This window comes from Microtus ochrogaster, unplaced genomic scaffold, assembly GCF_000317375.1.
Source record: "Microtus ochrogaster isolate Prairie Vole_2 unplaced genomic scaffold, MicOch1.0 UNK132, whole genome shotgun sequence".
In the NCBI taxonomy this organism is placed as follows: domain Eukaryota; kingdom Metazoa; phylum Chordata; class Mammalia; order Rodentia; family Cricetidae; genus Microtus; species Microtus ochrogaster.
Genome location: NW_004949230.1, coordinates 23,860 through 50,921, shown reverse-complemented (window position 1 = coordinate 50,921; position 27,062 = coordinate 23,860). Strand labels below are relative to the sequence as shown.

Sequence of the window (27,062 nt, the reverse complement as noted above, 5' to 3'; positions counted from 1 at the left end):
CCAAACCACCAAAGCCTTCCTGGGTAATGAGTCTAGTCTCCTGCCCCTGACCTGCTGGCCAGAAACCACGTCCTCCAGGCCCCTGTCTGGTGAGGCTCAGTGAGGGCCCAGGCTTGCTCTACCCTCTTCTAGGCTCCTCTGGCCTCCTGCAGGCTCCTATTTATGTCTGTGTGTGGATGGGGGTGGGGCGGGGCACACGTGGAGGCCAGAGGGTCGCTGTGTCTTCCTCAGCTGCTTTCCACTATTTTTTTTTATTATTATTATTTGTAAATTTCTGACTCAGATTCTTACTCAACCTGGAGTTCACTGATTGGCTAGGCTGGCTGCCCACTGAGCTGTGAGGACCTGTCTGTCTCTATACCCCATAAAAATCAGGGATTACAGGTACACACCACCTTGTCTGGCTGTTGCGTAGGTGCTGGGGACCTGAACTCAGGAGGCTGGAGGACTCAAAAGTTGCCTGCTGAACTCTAGAGCTTAGAGGGTCACTGTCGCAGGGGCCAGGCTGGTCAAGCACAGGTGCCCTGTGGACCCTGCTTTGGGGAGAGTTCAGCTGCTCCTGTGTCATCCTGGGGAGTTTATGCTGGTGACAGACCGTGGCTTTCTGCCCCAGGCTCTCTGTGACATGTGGGCACACCTTGGTAGGACAGGGAAACTTCCCATCCTGTCTTCCATGGTTCCTGACAGCCCAGCCTTGGCGTGGCAGCGAGCACGGTGCAGGCCCACCGGTGGAGGTGGTGTAGGGTGATATCTGAAATGAGGTAGGGGGAGCTGAGCCACTCTAGGTTCTGACTTTTATTGCCTAACTCTCAGCGCCCTTGAACTGTAACAAAGTGCCAGCCCCACCCACAGGGTGTGGTCCCAGTTTTGGTATGGGCCACTGTGAAAAGCAGGACCTCATCCCCCCAAAAACCACACAGGCTAAGATTCCCCCCAAAAAGTCCGAGTCCTGTCCAGCACCCACAGTCCAGATGACAACGGCTCAGAAGTGGGAGGAGCTGTCTCAGGTCTTCCCGGGTTGGATGGTTGAACATGGTGTGGCTATCTGAGACCACCATGGCCAGCCCATCGCCTGCACTGAGCAGACACCACTGGAGCTCAAAATGATGTAGGTCTGAAACTGCACGCTAGGGGTGTTGGAGCTGAGGCTGGACAGTGGGTGAAGGGCTGTGGTCCCGCTCCCTGCCTGATGCCATGTCCTCTTTTGCAGTTGGTGAATTGGCCCAGGGCGAGGCTTGGACAGGGCTCCCAGGGCCTCCACCTTGAGAGGCAATGGTGATGGAACACCCAGGCCAGCCTGAGAACCTGGCATCAGTGCTTGGAATGTGGTGCTCCAGGTCTGGGAAGGGCCCTGCGTCTGAGGTGGCGTCCGTAGCTCCATCCTCTGGCCGGCAGTGCTGCAGAGGGTGAGATGGCTGCAGGAGTCTGGCTGGGTGCAGCTGGGGTGGCTGGTGAATGGGGCTGAGGTGCGAGTCCCTGCCTAGACAGCGGCTTACTCTTGCCATGGGCTCTACACTGGCTGTGCACTGTCACCCACCAGAGTCTCTGCTCCTTGGGAACAAGGAGAGGAGGATGTCGGGTCTGTGTCCCTGAAAGGAGCCACCTCACGTGGGCTCCCCAGTGCGGGAGCTCACAGCTGAAGAGCTTGCTCGTTGTCATCGTCGTCCCCATCTTCCAGATGCTCCAGGATCCCATCCAACACTGCAGATCGCTTTTTCTTCGGGGGCTCTGTGGCAGACGGCAGAGAGAGAAAAGACCAGAGAGGGTTAAACAGTGAGGGGCAGAGGTGTGAGGCGGGCATAAGGAGAACGAATGGGGAATCGGAGAAGGACGAGAGAACACACAGGCCCTCGCTCTGGCCTCTCCCTGCTGCTGGCCACCTCTGCGCCCTCTCCCATCCTTGTCACAGAGCAAAGGACCCACTTTAGGGAGCCAGTGGCCACCTGAGAGTTGCTTCTTTCCTGCCAGCCAGAGGCCTAGCCAACTCTGGCAACAGCTGGGCAGAGAAGCAGGAGCCAGCTCCGTTTCTGTGGCAGCCATGGGCCCCCAGGGTATGGTTGAGTGGCTGTAAGCAGATCAGCCAATGTTAGGTGCGTGGCTGCAGTGCCCAAGGAATCTAGAAAGGCATGGGGACCATAAGAGTGAGGGTGGCTTTGCAGGAGATGGGTTATCTGATTTGGGCTTTGATGAGTGCAGAAGAGTTTTCTATGAGGAAGGGGTACGGGGATTGAGACACACAGCTGTTCCAAATGCCACTGACTGAGTACTCACTGTATGCTATGGCACCTTCAACAACCCCACAGACAAGGAAACGGGGAGGCTGGCTATGAGCTGCTTGCTCCACCAGTCCCTCTGCCAGCCTAACCATCCATTCACTAGTGAAGGCATAACTTATAAAAAGGCTGCCCACTCAAATTCCCACCTTCAGGAGACTCTAACTCCTTGTGTAAAGAGGCCCCCCCCCCCGCACCCTGCACACCTACCCCGACCCTTTACCTCACACCCGTACATGGCAGCAAATGGGGGCACCATGCCTGGCTCCTCCTGGGATGTGGGTATGGTCCTAGAGTCCCTCTCCTTATCTCATTCTTCTCATGCTTATGAGGATATGGACCCTGCCCACCTCCAACTCTCCCTGTCCACTCTGCCTTGCCCTAGGGGATCCTGCATAGCCTACGCCCTTGATCTCCCTTGCCCTGGCTCCCCACACTTCCCTGGCCACAGCCTGTGCCCCCCTTTCCCACTGTGCAGCAGGCACTCCTGTTTGGGACACTACCCAGCCGGGGCTCCCGTGAGGCATCCAAGTGGGAGACGCATGAACACAGGAGCCCAGGGTTGGGGTGGAGGCTGTGCTGTGGGGAGAGGACTTGGCAGGGCGGGGGCACTGGCCGAGAGCCAAGGTCTGGCAGCTATGCCCATCATGGCCAACTGCAGAAAGGGGGGGAAGCGGCTGGGCTCCCTGCCGTGTCCTCTCTTCACTCTGCGCCTCATCCCGGCTGCACAATGGCCTCAGGAAATTGAATCGTGGGCAGGTAATAGGGCTGGAAATAGACAACAAAGCAGGTTCCCGGCCTGTGTCTGATGCTCCCCCCCACCCCCCGCTGCGACCTTCGAGGGCACCAGAGAGCCGGTCAAGCCAATGGGCAAACCACAGCCAGAGCCCACCTACCACTCTGCAGCACCTCCACTGTGCCCTGTTCCTGGGGGAGGCCGAATGCTTCACAGAGCTGGTCATTCCCCGATCCTGGTGCCCATTCCTCTTACCCCAGGGCCTTTGCACTGCCATGACCTGTCTGGAATGCTCTCTCTACAGGAGCACTCCGGGGTCTCATATCTGTGGTGAAGCTTCCCTGCTCTTCTCTCTTGCTGCGACTATCCTGGGACCTGGCGGTCCTCAGGAAATGGCGACCGAATGGCTGAAGATGGCCAGGGAACAGTAGGGTCAAAGGGATCAGGCTATGGCAGAAGGGCCAGACATTCTGAAGAATTTATGAGGCCAAGAACGTTTTCCATAAAGTTTTTCCCCGACTTCTTTCACACCAGAGACCTGGTCAACTCTTGCTTTTGGAGCCACAAACAGAATCCAGCTGACTCCTGGATGGGGCCTGTAAACACTGCCCCGCTAACCACCCTTGGGCAGGAGGCCTTGGGGACAGGGTACCCATTGCCCCTACCCTGGGCACATGGCACCAGACAGAGGTCTCTACTCCGTCCAGGCCTTTGTCCCCCTTCTAAAGAGCTGCTCTCTCGCTCGAGCACCCAGATGCAGGGGTGCTTCTTGCCTGGGGTCATTCCCTTAGTCACCGGGTCTTCTGCCAGGGAGTGGGTGCTCCACACTCTGCCTCTAGGGTGGGTGCACTGGGCTGTTTGTGACATGTGACCCTTACCTCCATAGCCCCTGGAGCCCATGGGTGCTCCTTCTGCTCGCTGGCACTCAGCACACTTAGGGAACCCTTGTGAATGGGTCACTCTGCTCACATTCAGACTTCTAGGGAGGTAGAGGAGGCAGTGTTCTGGAGCCTTCAGAGTTCCCACAACAGGGAACCAGCCCCCACCAAGGCCTGGCCTCCCTGAGGAAGTGACTGTGACTCTGCTTGGCCCCGTGTGAGTGACCATCTGCCAGCTGCAAGTCAGTAAAAGGAGCCCAGGGCTTGGGGAACAACCAGCCATTCCTTCAGTTGCAGGTTAGAAAACGAGTTGTCGGGCTGGAGAGGTGGCTCAGTGGTTAAGAGCACTGGCTGCTCTTACAGAGGTCCTGAGTTCAATTCCCAGCACCCACATGGTGGCTCACAGCCATCTATAATGAGATCTGGTGCCCTCTTCTGGCCTGCAGACATCCAGGCAGGTAGAACACTGTATACATAATAAATCAATCTTAAAACAAACAAATTGTCCAGGGAAGTGCTGGAGGCCTGGGACAAAGGGGCCAGGCAGTGATCACAACTCCAGGACCCCAGACCAACAGACTCTGCCATCAGCAGCCAAATCATGCTGAGCTCTGCCGCCTCCTGGGGGGCAGCTGTGAGGATGAAGGAGTCAAAGGGTGCACCTTGCTCGAACCCCCCCCCCCCCACGTAGAACATGCTGGGCCCTGCGTCTTCGCTGCCACCCAGCCCCCCATTGGCCTGACTCCACACAGAGTGCTGGCTTGCCTGGCAGGAACAGCTGTGGAAACCCCACTTCCCCACATCGGAAGCCTCAGTGGGTCCTCACCAAACAAACACAAAGCAGAACCCGGGGAAGGTGTGAAATAAATAAACGAAACAAGCCGTGCATTTTCCCTCCACGGCGCAGCTGCTCCTGAAGATAAACAAGAAGTGACTGTCACTAAACATCAATACCGAGAAATGAACTTGACAAAAAGCTCGGCCGGCCCCCAGCAGCCCCCCAGTCCTGCCCCCTCCCCCCAACCTCCAAACACCACTTCTGCATTTCTCCAGTTCCCACCTAATGGTTTTATTTTTCAATTAATTCCTTGACAGAATGCCAGCCGGCATCTCTCCCTTCCCTGGCTGGCAATGTCGCCTGTGTGGAAGGCGCGGGTGGAGGGCCTGTGGGAGGACAAGAGAAAGCGCTTCCTAGGAGGAGAGGCAGGTAGGCTGGGGATGAGAGCTTGGCTGACAGGGAGAAAGGATGCTGGAAGGGCCTGCGAAGAAGAGACAAGACAGAGACAGCCCAGGATGGGAAGTTAGCAGGCCAGGAGCAGACCTGGCTGGAGGCAGCAGCCAGGGCTGGCTGGAGCCCTGTCTGGGCTCAGCTACTGAATGAAGACAGAGCTGATTAAGAACACAGTTCCCAAGTTGCTGGCCATGCCTGGAACCCCAGCACCAGAGAGGCTGGCACAAGAAGAAGGCCTGAGCCTGGTGATGTGAAGCCAGCCTGCACAATGGAGAGATCCCATTTCAAAATACAAAATATGAATGAATATAACTAGTCACAAGGCCTTCAAGACAAGGACGGACACTCAGGTGCCTGAAGGCAGAGGCCAAGGCGGACAAGAAGTGTTAAATGTACTATCAAGTGTTTATGATGGCTAGCACCTGGCAACCAGGGGATCTGGGAGGCCATGGGAAAGATGGGACACAGGCAGGAATGGGGTTCTAGGCAGCTGGGGGCTTGCTTAGCTGCGGCAGGCTAAGTGTGGACTTTTCTAGGAATCCCACAAGTTGGATGCATGCTCCCTGGACTCAGGGGAAGTCCTCTGGGGAGAAAGCTCTGCACAAGGGGCCCATGAACACTTGCCTTGCCATGGGTCCACCCTCTGAGAGTCTCAACAGAAATGAGTGCAGAGCCAGCCACAGGGCAGCATTCATGCAGATGCTGACGGTACATGATGGCCTGGGGTCCTCTGTGCTTGGTCTGTGTGAGTGGGAACTCTTGTGCAGCCTAGGAGAGCAGAAGGTGTCAAGGCAGGGAGACTTGCTGCAGAGAGAGCGAGCGCAGGAGGAGGGAGGCCGGCAGGAGGCTCCTGCAGCCCTGCTTGGCGACAGGAAGGAATATGCCAGTGTAGGGGCCAGGAGGAGTCATCACGGAGTCACACTGGATGACAGAGTCAACAGGGAGTGCACGGGTCACATAAATGCATAGTAGCTCTGCAGGTCTCTCTGTGGGATGTGGGACCAGGGTGGCCAGACCTGATTTCCAGGTCAGATCTTCCAGTGGCCAAACAATGACGAATCCAATACTGTTTTGTGTTCACATGTCAAGGGCCAGGCACCAGTGGCTCAGCTGGTGGCCTCTGGTCTACGGGCTCCTTGCTGCCTATCACCGGTACTCGAGGCAGGCTCGGAAGCGGTTTTCCCTGACTTCCTCTGGTTGGGCCAGGCTGCAAGTCAGGTACGCTGGGCAGCCTGTACTCTCTGGTTCCTGGGCCTCCAGCCCCGCCCAGGATGGTGGCCGGGCCCTGCCTCTCCCACACCGCCCCGCGGTGCTCCCGTCAGTTTAATTCTGTGATCGATGAGAAGGAGCGGGCGAGATGGCCCGGCACAGCTGGCTTCCCCGTTAGCCCTAGCAGGGATTCGTGGGCTTGCTGGCGACGGCTGAGTGAAATGTTTGCAGAACGCACAGAACACAAGTCAATAACAATTTAGTGGGATTGGGAGCAGGTCCCTTCCTCGCACGGACAGCCGCTCCCAGGGGAGGGTGGCAGAGTGTGCAGGATATTGTCAAAGCACTTGGAGTGGGAGGCTCGGGTGTGTGTGGGTTGAGAGGGAGATAGGGGGTGTGGTTGGATAACATCTGCCCCAGCTGGTCCAGAGGACCTGCAGGCTCCAAGTGCATCTTCACTGGGAGATTAGGTTGCTGTCTGGAGGCTCCTCCACATCCCCATCTATCTGCATCCCGGCCAGGGGCTGCCTGGACCACATGGTTCCACTTCGTGAGTCTTGGTCTCCATTCACTTCACCAGCTGTGGCAACGGAGGCTGAGTGAGAGCGCGTCTTTGTGGCGCCTGACCTCTCCTGGCACGATCCATCCGTGCAACCAGGTGCCAGGATGAAAGCCCTCCTGGGTCCCTCACTGACAGTCTGGGGTGTCCAGAGGAAGGGCTGGCACAGCCAGGTCTTAAGAGGAGTGAGAGGGGCGCAGATGAGGGGCTGAGATGTACAGCTCACACAAAACCCCCATCTCCAGGGAGCGAAGGAAGCGCGACTAGGGGATATTTTGAATAATAAATTCTGTGACTTCACATACTTGCTTGAACTTTCTGCCTGTGATTTGAAAGCCTGATGATTATGTCTTCACGGCTAAGATCAAGGAGGCCCATTTGCAGGGGCTGATGGGGGATAACGGGCTCTCGTGGTTCCTGGTCTTCTGAAAGCGTGTCATTCTGCTGACGATAGAGGTGTGGAATGGAGGTTTGTGGGAACAGTGGCAGGCTTTAAATATCATCTGTATGCTGATAACTTCAAATTTATATCACAACTCAGTCTGAGCCCCTGAGCTCTGAACCCATCCATCTATGTGCTGATATCCCTTGGACATCCTGGCTGATGTCAGACAAACGGCCTCCTGACTCTGCACCTGCTCTTGGCCTCTCAGTCTGCTCACGGCTGGTCGAGGTGCCACCCTTGACTTCTGGCCAGCTCTCCCTTCTCTGGGCCGCTTTCCTCCCTGCAGCCTTTGGCTGTGGCCTTCACCACCATCTTTGGATGATGGTGTGCTCCTCAGCCCAGGTTTCAGCACTAACCACTGCAATCTCACACAGCAGCAGCGATGGAGTCTGATGAGCTTGGTTTGATGTTTGCCTTCCCTTCCAGTCTTCCCAGACGACAAGAGGGGAAGCCAGGCTTCCTGCCTCTCCTGTCTGTTTTCCACACTCTACTCTGGAGCTCCAGCACTGAACACACTTCTGCCTCAGGGCCTTTGCACCTGTGGTTCCCTGGGCTTGGGATGTTTCTCTCCTAAGTCTTTGGCTGGCTGGACCCTTGCAATCACACAGGAATGCTGACTCCGTGAGAAGGCCTTTTCTAGCTGCCACATTAGACGCACCCCTTCCCTTGAGGTATACTGTACCATCCATACTAATTTCTCAGAGAACTAGTTTCCTCAGAAAACTGCCAGCACTTCCATCCTTCTGGCTTCTGGTAATCGCCTGTCCCTCCCACTCAAACACCACCTCTGTGAGGGAATGAAGCGAGAGATGAAGCCACACGCCTTCTCCTAGGAAAGCTTACACTGAGGTTGCTAGCTAGGATGTGTGTGCATCGGGAATTCGAGAACTGTGGGGAATGCAGGGTGGAAAGAAATGGTATTCACTCTATAAGGGTCCAGGGCTGTGTGCTTTTAGCAAGGCGAACAGACCTCTCTGGGCCCATCTGCACCTCTAACATGGGAACTGACTTTCTCTCCGAGTGTGTCAGGCTAAAGTGCCACTGGGCTTTTAAACTGTGTGCAAAATTGCTCAGTGCTGCTGCTGCTCAAAGGCCTTCAACAAAGATCTCTCTGGCTTCCCTGAGGCCGAACTCATCTTTAGAAAGAATTCACAGGGCCATGTTTCTGCAGACGCACAGGGCCCGAGGAACAAAGTGAGAATATCACGCTCCAAACAGGGTCCTTGTCTTCATGTTTCAAGTCTAATAACTCTGGGCGGGGGGGGTCACTGCTGGCTGTGCTGAGCCCGGGCCGGGGGCCTATGCCTAATGTGGAGGCGGCTGCAATTAGCACCACCTGGGGCCCGGAACATGCTAAGTGTTCAGGTAACATCAGCCACACCCATAACTGGTTTATTGGGGTTCATTCATCTACTCTGTGAACAGTTAACGAAGCCAGTTTTATGCCTGATGCAAGGTAAGTTAGTGCAGAGGGAGAGCGCTGTCGCTCCTGGAGGATTAAGCTTGAGGGGAAAAGGACTCAGCCGCATGTGAGGACACATGGGGGTCAGGGGAGGGTTAAGGCACCGACAGAAAAAGGAACGCCTGTCTGGATGGAGGGCTGGTGGTGGATTGCTGGGACAGGGTCAGGGGGCTGCCCCGTGAGGCTAGGAGGCTGGCTCAGAGAGTCAAGCCTGCAGCTGACTGGCCAGGACTATTCCATCTGTGCCCAAGGGTTCTTACCATGTGCACTCTCTGTCTATGTTCTGTCCTGGCCAGCGTTGCCAGGCCCAGTGGGCAGGGTATAAGGCGGGGTGGGGTGGGGCGGGTGGAGGGAGTGCATCACCAGCCATTTGCCATGCTGCTCACACCTGCACTCCTGCTCTGGAGGTGAAAGTTGCAGCTGCTAACCACGCTAACCACAACCCATCAGGCCTCCCCAGCCGGACTAAGACAACAGAAGGAAGTCGAGCCACGCTCCCAGTCAAGTAAAGGCCCATGTGCCAGGCCTCCCTGGCTGTGAGTGCTGAAGACAGGGCTGGGCAGCAGACTGCTGCCAGGCCACTTTATTCTGTCGTCCGTGCTCGTGGGGACCATGGCCTGCCAAACCCTGAAAGCTTTGAGATGCCGCAACCCTGCTGGTTTATAACATTCTTAGGAAGAAAGGAACACAGCCAGAGGCAGACTTTCTTCTTCATCCCCCCCTTGAGCTCTCTTTTCACATCCCATGAGGTAGGCAGAGAAGAACAACACTTCACCTACCACAGGGCCAGGGGCTGGAGACCAGAAATCGGATTCCTGACCAGGGAGGGAGGGGCTGGGAGGCAGAGAGCAAGGGAGAGACAGGAGTTGGAGGGATGGGAGTGGGGAGAGGACCAGATTGGGATAGTCCAGGAGCGTGTGTGTGTGTGTGTGTGTGTGTGTGTGTGTGTGTGTGTGTATGTGTGTGAGCGTGTGTGTGTGTGTGTGTGTGTGTGTGTGTGTGCGTGTGTATGTGTGAGAGAGAGAGAGAGAGAGAGAGAGAGAGTGGGGGCAGGGAGGGTGTGAAAGTAGAGCCCCCCCCCCCAAGGTACCTGCTTGACTTTTTCCCAGTCAGGTCCAGTGACTTCCTGGGCCCTTCTTCCCACATGCCAGGCTGGGTGTGCCCTGGCTGGAGAGTCAGGAGCACCAGGCTCTCACTCTACCCAGCCACAGCTCCCTCAGTGCACTAGCCTGGGACTGGGAGAGTGGCAACAAAGAGCCATTGCTATCTCCTTGTAGCCACAGGCCCCAAGGTGCTGGCACCCTGTGCCTACTGTACAGACAGCAAAGCTAAGGCCGAGACTCACCAGAGACCATAGAGTGGATAGTAGAACACGCATACACATGCTGAGTCTAACATAAGGGTGCTGACCCGATCAGTCAATGCAAAGGCTTGGTCAGAAGAAAGGCTGAAAACCTAGGTTTGTGTTCCAGCTGCGCTACGGGTAGTGGGGTGGCCATTAATAAGTTACCTGTGCTGCCTGAGCCTCAGATTTCTGATCAGCTAAATGAGTCAGTGACAGCCTCTACCTCCCTGAGTCCTGTACGATTAAGCACACAAAAGACTGCAGCTATGCCTGGGTCCTGGCAAGGCCTAGCAGAAGAGACGCACAGAGATGACAATGGGAGCTATGTCTTCACCATCCCTTCCATGTCAGCAGCGGGGCTGTGGGCAAGGCATAACCCAGGGCAGGAGCTGCACTGGAAGCTCCAGTGTAGCGGCTCTGGCTACCTATCACTAGCCCTGAGAATGGCTGAGGCCCGTCATGAGCAAGCTTGTTCCTGAGCTTTGCCTTTGATGGCATGGCCTGCAGCCCTCAGGGAGCCTTTGTGGTGGCCAGTACTTCAAGGCTTCCACCTGAGGTCTGAGTGCCTTCCTGGCAGAGCCCAAGGGCAAGTGGGACTCGTGCCCAACTCTGTTCTGGACCCTGGATGCTCAAAACAATGCAGAGTCTGACACAAATGAGCCAGTATTTTTCGCGGCAGGGAAAAGGGCAGAAGAGAAAGGAGGTCCGGGCAGGCACTGAGGCCTGCAGCCCTGTTCTGAGGACTTTGGATGCCGTGCACAAGTGCAGGACAAGGTGGAGGTGGACAGCACACTATTTCCAAGGCATCTGCACACCTGGCAGCCTTGCACCTGCCCCAGGGCCTGCAGGGCAATACCTGATTTAAGGCACAGCCATGCTTGGAGGCCTTAGTCCTTGTGGCCACCTCGGATCTGCCAGAGAGGCAGACACAAGTATCTCTGTCAGTTTCATCGCTAGACCTGCCTATTGGGGCTCCACGGCTCTGCGCAGAACCAAGGCCTGGCTTCTGCTGCATCCTCTCACCTGGGAGGAGAGGATGCTGTCTTCAGAGCTCAATTTATTGAAGGGGCTTCTGCCCATGCGAAGTAGAAGTGCTGAGCCCGCACTCTTGCAGGCCTGAGCTGGGTGGTAGGGTGACCACAGGGGAGGCAGGCCCCTGCCTCGGTCCCGGGAGAGCGCCTTCCATAAACATTTGTCGACGGGTGCATTTGGGCCTGTCGATGCCTGTCGATGAAGACAGGTTCTGTCTGCCCATCAGGACTTGGGATCTTATTGAGTTGTGAGCCTGCCACTGAGTGTGCAATCCCCCGCTTCTCCAGCTTTGCATTGGCTTGGGTTGGAATGCTCCCGGCCCTGGGTGGAAAGCCTGGTGCTTCTCAGAGCCTGAACTAAACAGGCGTACCAGACAGAAACCAACCAGTCCAGATACAAGCACACAGCACACCACAGTTATCGTTGGGGGTTGGGGGAAAGGCGGCTGGGCCTGGTCAGAACATAAGAAGGCAAACAGCAAGAACGTACCGGGGCAGAGGCACAGAGGAGCAGAAGACAGGCACTGACTGACGCCTGACACCCAGTGGGAGGGAAGGGCTGCAGGAAGCAGCGGTCCTCTGAATGGCTCTCCACACCACTAACAGCACAGCAGCAGCAGCAGAGAGAAACGTTCTAGATTAATGTGGAACGGCATGGGTGAGGGCCTGAGGCCCCACCTTTAGCTGGGGAACAATGAACCCTGTAGGGCAAAGGTTCCCAACCTATGGGCTGCAACCCCTTTAGGTTGAACGACCCTTTCCCAGGGGTCACATATCAGATAGTCTAGATATAAGATGTTTGCATTACAATTTATAACAGGAGCAAAATTACAGTTATGAAATCGCAATGAAAATAAGTTTATGGTTGGGGTTTCCCACATGAGGAACTATATCAAAGGGGCGCAGCGTTAGGAAGGCTGAGAACCACTGCTCTGGGAAGTGTGGTGGGCAGGTGGCATGGCTCTGGATAGAAGACAAGCGGAAGGCCAGGGTCTATGTTCCAGGGCTTTGGTCTGCTGCAGTCAGTGGCCCCATGCTGCCTCTGGTTTTTAGCACTGGCCAGAAACAATCTTGCTGGACTGCTTTAAGCCCCCAGGACAACGTCCCTTCATGGTCCTGCAACTATCCTTGGCAAGGAACAGGGACAGATGGCTCCTGATCCCAGCTCTATAGACAGAGCTCACAGCAAACACTTTCAGGGGACAACAGTGGTCTGAGTCTACTAGCCAGGAGGATACCTGAGGGTCCTGATGCTGGGACAACCAGGTAGGAAGAAACTGCCTGCCTCTTGATCACAGCACCAATGTTACTGCAGACAGGGATGTTCCAGCCTAACCCAGAACCTGGCCTTGCCAGTAAGTGGGAGGAGGAACGTGTTCCCGGTTGGGAGACTCATAAACCAACAGACCTCAGGCCAGCAGACAATGGTAACTGCTGTGCTCTGCTTCCTGGGGACCTTGTAAAGGTGCTGTTAAGGAAGTGGGCTTCAAGTTCAAGCCTTGACATCCTAGTGAGGGGTGCACACCCTATTAGAGACGAGGCCCCACTGACTCCAGCTCCACAGACTCCAGCTCCCCCCGATTCCCTCTGTCCCTTAGCATCAGGTACAATGGACCCCCTGTTTCTCCCACGGCCCTGCTTAGTCACCATGGTGTCCCAAAAATGAGAACAGCACAGCTTAGGGGTTCCTGGTCATCAGCTCAATAGTCTCCAAGGCCACAGAGTGACACCTGGATGAAGTCAGCTCTGGGAGTGCAGAGCTCAGGCAGAAAGTGGGTAGCCCTTCAGAAAGGCATATTGGTAACCCCGTGGTTCAGGACCAGCCTCTGGGATTCATTGCAGCATCCCTGGGCTAGAGGGAACAACTGTGGAACCTGAATTGAGGACCGTAACATGGACAGAGGCGATAATTGCCTTGTCCTTCCTGCTTGCCTGACCCCACTGCCCTACCTGCATGCAAGACAAGGTGGCTGTGTATATGGCTGTCCCTAGACAAGAGGGTTTAGTCACAGAGGCTGGGGCTTGTGCACAAGTGAGGGCAGCTCTCCAGATCATCCCTGTTCCAGCTCCCACCACTCCTACCTTGGAAGTGTCTGGCCGTTTTCCTCCGCAGGGCCTGCACGGTCACCTCCGAGTCTGCCCACTCCAGGACCAGCCTCCGGCCATACAAGTGAGTGCTGTGGCAGAGGGCGCTGAAGGCTTTCTGGAGGGGACAAGAGAGACAGTCTGTGAGCTGTGGGTTCCACGGTCTCCCTCTAGCCCTGGGACTCTGGGCGTCTGGCAAGGTACTGGGGTGCTGTTGGCACAACTACCTTTTTTTTAAAAAAAATATTTATTATGTATACAGCATTCTGTCTGCTTGTATGCCTGCAGGCCAGAATGGTTTACAGATGGTTGTGAGCCACCATGTGGTTGCTGGGAATTGAACTCAGGACCTCTGGAAGAGCAGTCAGTGCTCTCAACCGCTGAGCCATCTCTCCAGCCCCCACAACTACCTAATTAGTAAGTTGTGCTGCAAGGGAAAGAGTTATAAGCAGTGAGCAGTCAACACATTCACCCCCAGGACAGGCGGGTCACCCGCTGCCCATGCGCCATCTTATCTGTGGAGGGTGACTCCAATGACTCTCTGGGTCATCAGAGGACAGTCCCTCAGGGATACTCAATGCCACTTTCTTTTGCTGGCCCTGTGCCTGTCCCCTATTTCTTCCTTGAATCTGTCCTGTCTGTCTCTGCTGTCTCCTTACTGGTCCCCTGTCCCCTCCACCACGGGCTCCCATGCCCAGTTCAGCAGCACGGGCCTCAAACAATCTCTTCCTCCTTGCTCTGCCTAGCTCCCTGCCCCCTGCCCCTGCCTTTCAAACTCTAAACTGCGATATAATCAATACACGGTCTGTGTATTTATATGCAAGCATCAGCATGTGGATTCTAGAACATTCTATCACCATCTCAAATGAAACAGGCACCTTGGTTGTTGCTCCTCAAGTCCCCCAATTCTTCTCCCAGCTCATGGAGACCACAAAACCACTTTCTGCTTTTCTGGATGTGCCTGTCCTGGGCATTCACACAATCACCAGACAGCACTGACTGAAGCCCTCTATAAACATGGCTGGTTGAGAGGCTGAGTGACCCTGTGCAGGAGCGGCCTCCAAGTCTTCCGGAAACACCCATGTCACTAACACAGGACAAAGAGTCTTTGAACTCCAGAGTCACCACGTCTGGAGTGAGACAGGCCCCGTGCTTCCTTTTCTTCAAGCACTTAGGCAACTTAAGGGAACCTTCTGGGCTCAGCATCATCAAGCAGAAGGGTGAATACACCGGGGTGTGGGGCCCTGGAGGATAAGTGGGGACACAGCATGGGTACCCATCTCCTGTGCTCAAATTCCCTTTGCAGCTTTCTAAGGTGTAGAGGATGCTCTCGGGGCTCCTGGGAGGGGCTGCAGAGCACCTGGGCTGCTCCTCTCACCGCATTGACACGTGGAAGAACTCATCAGCCAGCACAGCGAGGCCTGGAACCAGCCACTGTCCTTTGCCCGTGATGTGACTGCTGTGGTTGGAAAGCTTCCCCCAGGAGATGTGTGGGGGCCTGACCTTGGGCACTATGGGAGGTGACTACGCTGGAAAACAGTGGTTGAAGGAACCAGATCACACAGGAGCGAGGTGGCCCAGCTCAAAAGGACTACTGTCAGATACATAATATCATGTGGAGAGGTGAGTCTACCCATCACCAGATACCCAGTATCACCAGCTGTGGTCAGAGAATGGGAGGGAGGCACGGGTTACACTTCACCCCACACTGCTTGGTCTGGGGCCCTGGAACTGCCAGGCAGTGCACCTCTGTTGTGTACGCTTCAGGATGTGGGGAATAAGGCCACGGCCCTGGGCTAGTCCCTGCCCCACTTGGGTCATGCCCCATCTTGGAAAGGCTGCAGGACTTAGACCAGGTTGTAAAAGCGGCACCCAGAGTCTATTTAAGACAAACAGAATCTGGAAGGACAGGAGGGCCTGGGATGGGTGGGGTGGGAGAAGAGGCGTCAAACAGTTGTGTAGTCACACAGAGAGAGGAAAGGCCTCCACGCTCTGTTCTCTGCACTCGTGAGAAGGGCCAGGTGCAGCACCCCACACTTTTTTTTTTTTAAAGTTTAATTTAGAAGCCTCTCCTGGCTGCCAGCAGAACCCCTGCCATTTTTCCCAGGCAGATATAAAAATGCATCTGGCCCCAGAGCCGAAATGGCTCATTCTGAGCTCCGAAGCACAAGTGCTCAGCTGGCAGACAGGGAGACGGCGGGACTGGGGGAGTCAGCCCCTCAAGACCGAGAGAGGAACTGGTAGGGAGTCTGGTGTGTGTCCCCGAGGAGCGGCATCCTGGGGGCACGGCAGTCTGGGCAGCCAAGGCTGCATCTGGCGACTTCTCCAACCACACTTACAGAGTAGAAAGAGATCCTGGCAGGGAGGCCCATGAGAGCTGCCAACCCAGCCTTCATTTTCTTTCTCAATTTTTTGCAATCTATTTCTTCTTTCTTGTACCCCAGAAGGCCTGGTGGTGTTTCTGTTCACTGGAGGAGCTGCTAACAGCTCTTCTTGGTTCTCCCTCTTTCTCCCCCTCTGGTACTTTATCAGCTCCTCCCATCAGAAGGGCTTTCCATACTCAGAGCTGTGGGGGCTGTGTCTCTGCAGCTAGGCTGCCTCAGTTCAAATCCCTGTTGTACCACTTCCAAGCTGTGTGATGTTGCTCAAGCTGCTTGAGGTGTCTGAACCTAGGCTTCATCACATCTGCTCTGCGTGCCCACTTCCTGAGCTGGAGTGTGGTGTTCTCGAGCAGTGACTGGAGGCTAACGCCAGCCTCGGGAAGGTAGAGCACATGCAGCCTGTGGAGGTGATGGACACTTGTCTGCCTGAAGCATCTTAGGGGTGGAGTGAGGAGGGAGGAACAAACAGACCGCTTTTGAGGGGCTTCTGGGCTGGGGCAAGGACACACCTGAGATGCATGGAAGATTCTAGACACTTGATTGGGAAGAATGCAGGCTGCTGGCAGCTTCTCCCCTATACCTGGTCCCAGAGAAAACACCTCGCCACTTCCACAGAGAGGCTAGGCCCAGGGAACTCACTTTTGCCAACACAGCCTGAGGGATTGTCCCTTGTGGAACATGCAGTCCTGTGGCTGCTTTTTGTCACCCCTAGGACCAACATTCTTCTTGGTGTGGCCCAGGGAAGCCCCAGGTTCCACAGGTCTCCAACAGAAATGACTCCAGCTTGCTCATTTCACTGACAGTCACTGGTCTCCCACTTCAACAGGGGACACCTGAGGGCCTGCTATCTGTTCCATCTTTGCATTAAAGCAGTGGCCTAGTCTGGGGGGAGGGCTCTGTCACCCTGTGCCCAGCACACCCTGAACCCCAGAGGAAAGGTGCCCTGTCCCTTCCTTAGTCGGGACACTGCTCTCAGTAAACCAGAGTCCCCTTCCACCGAGGGCCTTGAGAACATGTCTCCACACTGGGAGGATGGTCAGCGGGGCTCTGCCTTACACACTGCCACAGCATTTCACCCCACACTTCAGAACACAAAGACACAGTGAGAGCACAGCTGGGGTCTCTGATGAATGGACACAGCCACCCACCTGCTGGCATAGGAGACATATCAACCTTTCACCGTGGCCTGCTGGGAAGCCTATGGTCCAGAGTGTAACCCAAGAGACTCAGGGTTGATACAGGGAATGCCAGAGAAGAGCCACACCTTGCCATCTCCTGGTGGCCATCACTGGTTACCCTTAGCTCCATCCTCTACACTCTGGGAGCCTCTTCCCGGGGCCACAGCCAGCACTGTCTCCCTATCTCTACAGAGGGGAGGCAGATGGGAGATGAGAGGAGGGAGGTGGGAATTCCTTCCCACCCCAACCTCCAGACAACAGCATGGGCCTTACCCCTCTTCCTGAGAGTCTCTATCCCGAGTGTGCTGTTTTACCCCCACCATCTGATCCCGAGGAGACCACTGCTCAGAGTTAGTCCCTCGGTTCCTGGGGTGTCAGTCTCTTTACTTGAGCCTCTGTGGGGGTGGACCTGTCCCAGCTGGACTAACTCCCATTGTCGGGGCTCTGTTTCAGGCAGCTACTATCCCAAGTTGTGAGCATCTACCCCAGCCTAAGCTACCACACTCCATATGGGATGCCCTGTGATTGAGGTCTTAGCACTCAGGACCAAGGCCTCCTGCCTCTTCATCCTGATCCCACCTGGAAGACAGTCTGCTCAGGCAAAGTGGGGGAACCAATACAGGCTGCAATGAAGCTGGACCTGGTGGCCATCTTTTAAGACCATGGAAGGTTCTAGAACGCTGCCAGTACAGTGCTGTGTTTGACCTCTATGCAGTTTCCCTGAAAACAAATTTCTTCCAGCAACCAAAATCATTCAGTGCCCTTGACAGGACTCCAGTCCCATTTGGTTACAGAGGACTGGCCGATCCTCAGCTGTGGGCAGAGGCAAGGATGAACCTAATATTAGATGTCAGGAGTATCCGGCCCTGCCCCCTGCTCCTTGGATTCCAACCCTGGCAAAGCCAGAGGGCTGCAGACACAAACACCACCAACCTGCCCTAAATATGTGTCCAAAACCTGAAGGGGAAGAGGTGGCCTCGTGAATGCAGGTGTCAAGACACTGAGCACAGGGGCAGAGGGGCCAAGTCCTATCAGGCTTGCAGGAAACACTGCGTAGTGACGTCCAGGGGTGAGTCTGCCTCCTCGTGGTCTGCGCTATGACGACGGGTCAGCAAAGCTTGCCAGCAGCTTCTGGCCTGTCCAGAAGTTGCCTCTTAGATAGGAGTGCGTCCTAGCTCTTTGGAAACATGGGGTGACTTCTGCAGTCCACTGTCTTAGTCCCTGTTTCGTTGTTGTAAAGGGACACCATGACCACGGCAACTCTTACAAAGGAAAACATTCAAGCAGGGGCTTGCTTACAATTTCAGAGGCTTAGACCATTATCATGGTGGGAAGCATGGTACTGGAGCAGTAGCTGAGAGCTACATTCTGACACACTTCCTCCAACAAGACCACACCTTCTAATCCTTCCAAACAGTTCCATTCCGGGGATCCTATGGGAACCAGCCTAATTCAAACCACTAGACACAGAGGAGTGGAGGGAGATCATTTAAGACGACCAGTCACAGGCTCACTTATAGACTGTACCCGACTCTATGACACAAAGAGATGAATTCCGAGTCATTCCATCAGTTCAATCCAGTCAACTTAACCTCTGATGAGGACACTGCCCTGACTCAAAAGACAAACACTACAGCAGGGCAGGGGTGAAGCAGGGAGGGCAGCTGTCAGGTGGTCAGGGTAAGAGGTGACAGGCAGTGCTGACTAGGCTGCTCCTGCACTGTCCAGTAACTGCTACAATAGCACAATGTTGTACGTTTCTCAATTCAGTGTGAGGACCCATGACCCTTAGCTGGTGACCTAAGCAAGGCAGTAGCTGCTCCCTGGCCCTGTGCATACCTCATGGCCGGGTTTCTATCTTCTCTGACTTACACTGTACCCAACAGGTCTGAAAGCCAAGTCTTTGCTTGGGTCTACAAGGTGCCTGGCAGGCCTCGGTCCCCAGAGGTCTGCGGGATTGGAATTGGCAGCATGGCACAGTGTGATCCTGCTTATGCCTCGGCAGTGAACGGGCAGCACCTGATCCCAGGTTGTTAGCCCACCAGTGCTGGTGGAGCCTGAGTCCCTGCCCCGAAATGCAAGCGTGGCTAGAATTTGTATCCATGGACTGTGGTGATAGACGCCTGGCAGAGCAGCACCGTTCACATGCCAGCGTGATCTTACATACAACATGAATACCAACAAAAACAGAAACGTGGGGGTGAGACCCGGATGCCTGGGTCAGCTCTGGCTGCATCCTGGCAGACACAGAACAACCCATCAGCAGAGGCTGCAATCCTGCAGGGAACCCCAGGGCCCAGAGGACTCAGCTGCTTCCCCATCCCCAGCATGTGCACCACAACATCTGTTCTCTCATGCACTGCCACTCCCAAAGGGCAATGTCACCAGTTCCTGCTGTGGGGCAGGGTCACCTGCGCTAAGGGGCCCACATGTAGAACAGGAAGGCAGCTGACGTCATGGGCCACCCTGATCCCACTTGGCGTTGCTTGGTTGGAAGAGGTGTTTCCTTGGGGGCCATCCCCACAGACCCCGTGTACTGACACCTCATTCTTACCCTGTGCACCCATGCAGTTGTGTGCTACACATATGCTGCCGAGGCTGTCCACCACCCCTATCTCTCTGATGGGCCCGCAGCACCACATGGCACCACCAGCCAGCGTGAGTTCAGGCCAAGCATCCTGTAGCTCACTCCCTGGGCATCCACCCACCATGGTGGAGAAGTGGAAAAGAGAAGAGAAAAGCATGAGACCCTACAATTAAAGTGGCGGTTGTTTATCACAGCAGAGCTCTGCCTGCCAACGCCAGCCGCCATCGCATCTCCGGCTGCCGGCTCCCCCCGAGTGTTTATTTAAGCCAACACATTGCTCTGCTAATTGGATAACATTCTATGTGAAAATAGGCCTTTTAAAACAACAGTGTCGGTGGCTAAAACAGCTGCAACCACAAAAGTACAAAGGAGCGTGGCTCACGAGGGAGAATTAAAGGCACCTCGCGTGGGGAACAATTAATATTCTGGGGTCTGGGCATCTGTCTGCTCCTCCCCTCCTTCCCTTTCCTTCCTCCAGGGCCAGCCTGGGCTATGCAAGAAAAGGACGGTGGGGCCTGAATGGAAACCCGGTGCTTATTGGTGGATGTCTAGCCAATGGGGCCAAACCCACCTGCTGGGACTCCCCACTGCCTGTCCAGGTGAGAGGGCCATACTAGGAGCTGGGACGGGTTGGAGGGAGCTCAGCAGTGCAGAGGTTCAAGGGCTCCTAAAAGCTGTCTGCATGGGACTTCTTGGCCTCTGCGTGTCTCCACCCAGAGAGCCCTTTCCCAGGGCGAGGTGCTAAGGCTGGGTAGCAGGGATGGCTGCGTGGGGCGGAGTAAACCAATGCTTGACAGGAGGGAGGAGCCTGGCTGTATAACACTGTGCTATTTATTTCCCCACCTGTCAAGCAACCCACCACCAATATCCAGGGGGTATCAGAAGGGCTTTACCATCAGAGGCACCTAAGAAGCCCAGAGAAGGGTGTGGCAGTGGTGACATGACAGGGGGCCAACACGCAGGCAGGTCAGCCCAGAACCCTCCTCCCCCGACAGGTAGGTAGGACGTGTGCCAGCCTGACTTCCTGCCCCATGCTACAGTCTCCTAGTTGACATTGGCTTCCCTCTTTCCTGCAGGGCTAAGTTCCCTGAGAAACACGGAGACTGAGATAATGTGGACCCCTTCAGTAGGACTGACAAGGGGCTGATCTAATGTCCTAGACAGGAAGATTTGCCTGCATGCAGCAGGTAAGGAAGGCTCAGGTCACTAGTGTCTGTGACTAGGCAGGTAGCCCCAGTGCCTCCTCCCATTTGCCTGAGCAAGTTCTTACCAACCAGGGACGGGCCCTGCGGCTGTGCAGATGTGCTAGGTCAGGAGAGGGAGGTTCTGTGCTAATCTCCACTTGACCTGGTGCACTGGACTGGGGCAGGCAATATGCCTGTGGTAGACGCGTCACTCACATGGGAGGTGCCCTCAGGAGCCCCTGCCTATTATTGTTGGGTGCCTGGTTCCCCTTGGTTCTGCCTTGGTTCTTCATGGAGCCTCCTGCTAGGTTTGCTCTCCAGCAAGTTGTGTACTTGACTTAGAAGGGGTCTGATGGGTCAGAGAACCTGAGTGTGCGAGGTGTGAGGTCAGGCCTGGAGAGAGAACCAAACTCCTCATTCCAGGATGAGGGAGCCCTTGTTCAGGGCTCAGTGGACCTCTGTGGGAGGGTATACCATGACTCTCAAGACAGTGGGGCCAGGACAAGAACCTGATACCAGGAGCTGAGATGGCATGAGTCCCTCTGGGACTTCCGGCCTCATGATCCTCCATTTAGCAATGAATGTAGCCTCCTGCCTCAGCCCTACTGGCTGCCATACTTCTCTCCCATCCCTCTTCCCTTCTGGTTTTCCTTCTGTGTCTGAGGACGGCTTGAGGAGGTCTCCTAGTGTACAAGGTTGCAGGTACCCGTGACAAGCTGCCGCTCTGCATGGAGGAGGCATTCAAGAGGGTCAGAGACCACTGGGAGATCCAGGTGCTTCTAAAGGGGCCTCCCTTCTCTCAAACATCACATGATAAAGGAGGCTCAGAAAATCATGTTCCGAGAGGCAGGGCCTGAGAGCCCCTTTCCAGCTTGATTGGGTTCCACTCTTTCTCCACTGAGAGTAACTCCCACCCCCAGGCCATATATGGTGAAAGACTCCATGTTCCGATTGTGGCCACACTGTGTGCAGGGCACATGCATCCATGGCAAGTGAAAAGTACCCATAGTGCCACTCAGCAGACAACCCAGTTCTGCCGACAGAACGAGGGGATTATGGAGAGAGGCGCAGCTGCCCCAATAAACGAGATCAAGGGAACACTGTGGGAGAGGTATTGCGGCTCAGTCCCACATCCATTAAGATGATCTCACTGGCACAACGGGAGAACGGGCACGAGTCCTAGCACAGAGGGCAGGACAGGGGGACTGCTGCAAGGATGGAGAGGCCCGAAATAGACCTGGTGAGGGGCGGGCACAGACAGTCTGTCCTCAGCTGCCCTTTGTATTTCAGGAACTGAGAATGGGGAAGGACGGAGGGGAGAAGCTGCTGCCTCACGGCTGAGGGGGCTATGCAGGCCAACCGGGTGTAGAGTGCCCTGTGCCCCAGGGACTCAGGACTGCTTTATAGGACAGGAGTGGGTGTGTGGACATCCGCACCGAGCCTGTCCCTCCAGCCTATGTGCCAGGCCAGCTGTGGCACTGACCTTGGGCAGGGCAGTCACTGTGCAGAAAGAAGGCTTCTGATTAAGGGGCTGGCACCGAACCCCAACTTGTCACAGCCCCTCCCCCACAAGGCAACACAAGGAGCTGGCAGGGCCAGGTCCTGGTCTAAGTGTCAGTCAGAACTGAGAGGTGTAAAAAGGACAAGTCACTTTTCCAAGGTCACAGAGGGGAAGAAGCCAGGCTGGCTTCACAGACAGTGAGCACGCAAGTTTGGGGTCGACATTGGTCAAAGAGCTCTTTCAGGGACAGAGAGCTCTTTCTGCTTCTCCCCAGGGCTTCCTGGTCTAGGAGCCCAGACAGGAAACTGACAGTGGTGGTTCTGCCACCCCCACCCTCCTGTCCCATGCCCGGGAATCCCAGAGGTCTCGGATTGCTGCTTTGCTGGCAGGAGTCACAGGTGTGCACAGGCCAGACAGCCTGGGTTGCCATAACTCAGGGCCCCTGGGTTATGGCAACGAGAACCAAGCTGTGTTGAGTATTTGCCATGTGCCCGTGACCTGGCCTCATAGGTTCATCTGTCACAAACGTTGGGCAGGGTGGGGGGCACTACTGCCAATCCACTTCACAGGTAAGGAAACCAAGGTACAGGGCAAAGCTCGGGAAAGCCACGTTGCCTTCAGTGACAGTGCGTGCATTGTACTGTCCCTTCTGTCACGGATGGAGGTGACAAGGGAAGGGCTGCCAGCTAAGGAGAGAGGACAAATGTCTAGGTGGTGTGGCAGGCACCTAAAGTGGGGTCTGGCACCCTGTGCCCATGGGATGCCCAGGCTGACCAGGCAGTGCTGATATCCTAAGCTGTCCCTTCTGTGCCATGCTGCCCGCGGGGCCCCTTGTAACACCACAGTTGGCTCTCAGAGTCACTCTGCTCTTCAGCAGGCTGCCCCTTGGGAATTGTCCTGGATGATCTGGTTCCCAGGGAGGAAAGCTGGGGCAATGGAGGGTCAAGGGTGTATAGGCAGGTGCTCAGTGTGGGGTACAGGATGGCCCAGAAGCCCTGACCTGTACAACCTAGCCTTCTGGATCTTGAGGCTGGTAAGAACAGTCAGTCCCTAGACACTGGCGGGATGACGGCCTGGCTGTTATCTTGGGCCTGAAGGCAGAGCAGCTGCTGTGCTTCCAGGTCCTGGGTGGTGGTGGTCACAGGGGTATGGCAAGATCGCTCAGTGAGTAAGGGTACTTGCTTAATAACCTGAGTTCAACCTCCAGTACCTATGGGTAGGAGAGAGCCAATTCCTGCAAGCCGCCCTCTTATCTCCACATCCACACGTGCATGCACACACTCACGCACCCGTACCAAACACATGTATAACAAATAAGCAAAAGTATCCACAGCCCCCAAGGCTGCTCTGCCCTCTGCACAGAGAAATATCTGCATAGGTGCATGTGTGCTGCAGGAGTGGCCCCTTGGTGTCACCAGCACAGAATGGAACTGGCCACAAGTGGAGGGAAGAGGAGGGAGCTGGGTCCCAGCCCAGGCATTGTTTTCTGCCTAAACTGTTTAACTGCTGTCTACAACGCTCAGCCCCAGGGTCTTTTCCCTGCCATAGAGCGGCCTGAGAAACAGGTCAACCCAGGCTCCTGCACATGTATGATGGGCACATACATATACAGGCCAACACATGCTGCCTGGCCTTCCAAACCCCATGCCCAGTTCTCTTCCTCCGAGGACAGTGGTAAATTAGCAGCGTCAGAGCCGAGGGCACGAGGGAGCGGCGGCCGCACTCACCTTTGCATCCTGCTTGGTGACGAAGTCCACAAAGCAGAAGCCCCGGTGTGCTCCCGTCCCTGTCATCTTCTTTGGCAGGCGCACTGTCTTCAGCTCCCCAAAGGTGCTAGAGACAAAAGGCCGACATCGCAGATTAGGGGCTGAGGCCTGCGAGGGAGGCAGGTTACAGGAGACCGCTGGTTTCAGGGACACCCACCGCCCAGGCACATTCATGTGGCTTCCCACTTCCCCAGCAGGCGTGGCTTCCTTCTTCCTGCTGGCCACCAAGTGGGGGAGGGAGGGCACCATCGGGCTGGAGGTACTGATGGAAAAATTTTGGTGCCTCTCCTGCCACCTGGGGGACACCTGGACACCTGTCCTTTCCCCGTGGGGACGAGTCTTTACACACTGTGCCAGGCCAGGAAGGCCCCAATCACGGCAAGGGACTGCTTGTGTTTGAGAGTCCGGGCTTGGGATGTTGGTGTGTTCCCCCACCTTTCCCAGGCAGTCTCCACATACACCATGGAGTCCTCTCTGCCAGCTCGAGGGCTCAGCACTCAGAAGACACAAGGCTCCTTCTAGCCCTGTGCCCTCCACAAGCTTCCCTTCTGATACCGCTAAAGACAGTCAAGCAGCATTCTGCAGCAGACTGATCGGGGATCTGTGGCCTGGACCACCCTTGGGGTCGCCCCTCCTCTCCACCAAGCTAACCTTTGAAAGACTCTAGGACTAAAGGAATGGGTCTCCTGGCCACATGCCCAACCCCATCCCTTTGTAATGTCCATTTATCTAATAGATATAAGTACACTGCCACTGATAAATATTTAATGCACTCGGCATCTGAAGAGAGGTGTTATTTTTATTTGAAAAATCTACACTCTCTGGTGGCTGTTGGGTCCACACATCCACACACCACGGTCTGGGATGCTCCAGGCCAAGGACCGATTGGGTAAAGCACACAGCGCAGGCCATAAACACTCGCAAAATGATATAAGTTAAATCTGAGGCGTTAACCCACAGCCCTTACAGCATGAGCAGGCATCTGCTGGCCCCATTTCTGAAGGCAGGACGGTGTGTAAAAGCAGCATTATGAAGCCTCAAAATGAATCAGCACGTCCAGCTCTCCCCGGCAAGCCCCCCCACCCCGCTCCTGTGCAGGCCGCTGGGAATGAAGCTGGTGACAAGGCCAGCATCCCTGGGATGGGAAGGAGGCAGAGGGGAGCCTGGCCAGATTCTTTGCTGAGAGGGAGCTCTTAGCTGATTTGGAGGGGGTCCGGAGTCTGAGCAAGTCAGATGAGAAGCCTGGAGAGCTGACAGAGGCATGGAGCCGGCAAACCCTGCTTTATTCTGCCACCTAAAGGCCTGCACATCCCATGACATGGCCTTTGGTCCCTCTACCCAGTTCCAATGAGCCTGTGACGTGCCTGGGACAGGGATGCTCCCAGGCTGGTCTGCAAGAAATAGCTCATTGGTCACTGCTGCAGGTAATGTCACCTGTGGGGACATTGAGGGCCCAGGTCCAAGGGCTTTACACCCAAGGTAAGAAGGCTAGAAGGTGTGGGGCAACTAGGCCAGCTGTCTCTGACAGCGTGGAGAATGCCAACATCTGGCTCTCCAGACCCACCGCATCGCCAGCACACCTATTAGCCACTTTCACAAAGCCACCACCCACTGCGTCCCAACATGGGAAAGGGGGGCTGTGTTACTTCAACGGTGAAAGAAGCCACACTGATCTTGTGTCTATGCCTGCAGCCTGATGCCCAGTGCTGTTCTGCATGGGGGCTGCTAGAATCACTTCCAGAATGAACCAACAGGAGACGGCCCAAAGAGGTGGGGCTAATTGAGAAAGGAGTTATAAAGTTCAACACTTCAAGTTTTTCTGCCCTATTTTACAACCCAGCAGAGTCCTGGAGAAGCAGCCTGGTTCTGGGTGAAAAACAGCAGGGGTGGCGCCCTTGCTCTGCCCCGGGATAGTTCAAGCCTGTTCTGTCCCCCATAGGTACCAGCCACTTCCAGAAATGGGGCTTCTTTCTTTCCCAAACAGGACCAAGTCTAGGGTGAGGTGACGTGTGTGTGTGTGTGTGTGTGTGTGTGTGTGTATGTGTGTGCACGCATGCGTGTCTTGTGTGGTGGTGGCTGGCCTGCACAGAATCCAGGGTCCTAGCGATCCACCCAGGATCATGGGGGAAGGGAGGGAGAACCATGCGTACCTCCTTTCTGTCTGTCTGGCTCTACGTCAGGGGGATGGGGAAGGGAGACAGAGGAGGGGTGCTGCTGAGGTTAATTCCTCCCCTCTGCAACGTGCTGTGAGCCGTGGATGCTCGGTGCATGGTAAGCAGCTGAGGGGCCGGAGGAAGCGAGGAAAATAATTAAAAGGTGGAGAAAGAAGTGGTGAGGAGGCGGAAGGGGCCGAGCTGCTGTGGGCTGAGGACGTGCATCTGAGAGTGTGCTGAGGGAGCCGTGACAATTCGGAGTCACTGTGGAGCTGGGGTGTGGAGGACGGGAGCTGGGGGCTTGCCTTTGGGGAAGTCCAGAACCCTGGCGTGGGCTTCTAGTCTGCCAACTGAATGGCCAAGGAAACAGGTGCCCAGAGACCAATCCCAGGAGCATCAGGGGAACGGCTCCCATGAAAAGTGGCTTCTAAGAACAGGGCAAGAGAATCAGGCTGAGGAGGCACTGGAGAGTCAGGGTTAGATCGTCCGAAGAACTTCCAGTTATCTGCGGACATTCTCAGAAATGTACAGTGCAGGCTTCAGGGCACTGTCACTGCTGCTATAAAGGAGGGCCTACTGGCTACCTGCCAGGTCTCGGAGGCCTGCCACTCCCAGATGTAACAATGCTGGGGTTCAAACTCACAGAGAAGCAAGAGGCAGAGGGCAGAAGTGAGCTCCTGCCCTTGGTGCTCAGGGACAGGGCTGGCAAGAGACTGGCTCTGGGTGCCTGTGTGATGTGGAATCGCGGGAGGCCAGCACCAAGGACTGCTGAGAGATAGCTGAAGAGAATTAAAGAGAAAAGAGAAGGATGGGGGAGGAAAAAAAAAATCAATGAAGTACCTTTCGTTCCAAGGAGATAAGCGACACATGAATGCCGGCCATTACGAAGGTTCTTATCTGCTGGCTAGGTCTGTGAGGCCAGTTTTTAAAAGAGGCCTTTGAAGGGAGTTCCGCGTGAACTCTGTCTTCTGGGAGCCAAGGCCATGGTCAGTGGGGAGAGGCTGGGCAGGGCCACCAGGGGCCAGGGAGGGAGCAAGGGAAACTGCAGCACCCAGGGA

The 27,062-nt window shown here is 55.6% G+C and overlaps 1 protein-coding gene across 3 annotated transcripts; it reads right to left on the bottom strand.

The window, feature by feature from the left end:
• Positions 1–779: 779 nt before the first annotated feature.
• Positions 780–27,062, bottom strand: Rbm19 (RNA binding motif protein 19). 3 transcript variants are annotated; one of them, XM_026778394.1, is made up of 4 exons: positions 26,845–27,062; positions 23,813–23,918; positions 13,252–13,372; positions 780–1,728 (listed from the first exon to the last, which is right to left on the bottom strand). In XM_026778394.1, exons 1-4 carry the CDS (start codon positions 26,871–26,873, stop codon positions 1,631–1,633), a joined length of 354 nt encoding a protein of 117 aa, XP_026634195.1. In that variant the 5' UTR covers positions 26,874–27,062; the 3' UTR covers positions 780–1,630. The 3 variants fall into 3 exon arrangements, with proteins under 3 accessions (XP_026634195.1, XP_026634196.1, XP_005371916.1); XM_026778395.1 differs by lacking the exon at positions 26,845–27,062 and adding an exon at positions 24,009–24,054; XM_005371859.2 differs by lacking the exon at positions 26,845–27,062 and having other exon boundaries at positions 23,813–24,054.

Coding starts and splice junctions, on each gene's coding strand:
- Rbm19 (XM_005371859.2), bottom strand. CDS start 24,025: ATGAATGTGCCTGGGCGGTGGGTGTCCCTGAAACCAGCGGTCTCCTGT. Junction 13,373..23,812: donor TCACCAAGCAGGATGCAAAG/GTGAGTGCGGCC, acceptor TGTCCCCTCCAG/AAAGCCTTCAGCGCCCTCTG. Junction 1,729..13,251: donor AACGGCCAGACACTTCCAAG/GTAGGAGTGGTG, acceptor CGTCTGCCACAG/AGCCCCCGAAGAAAAAGCGA.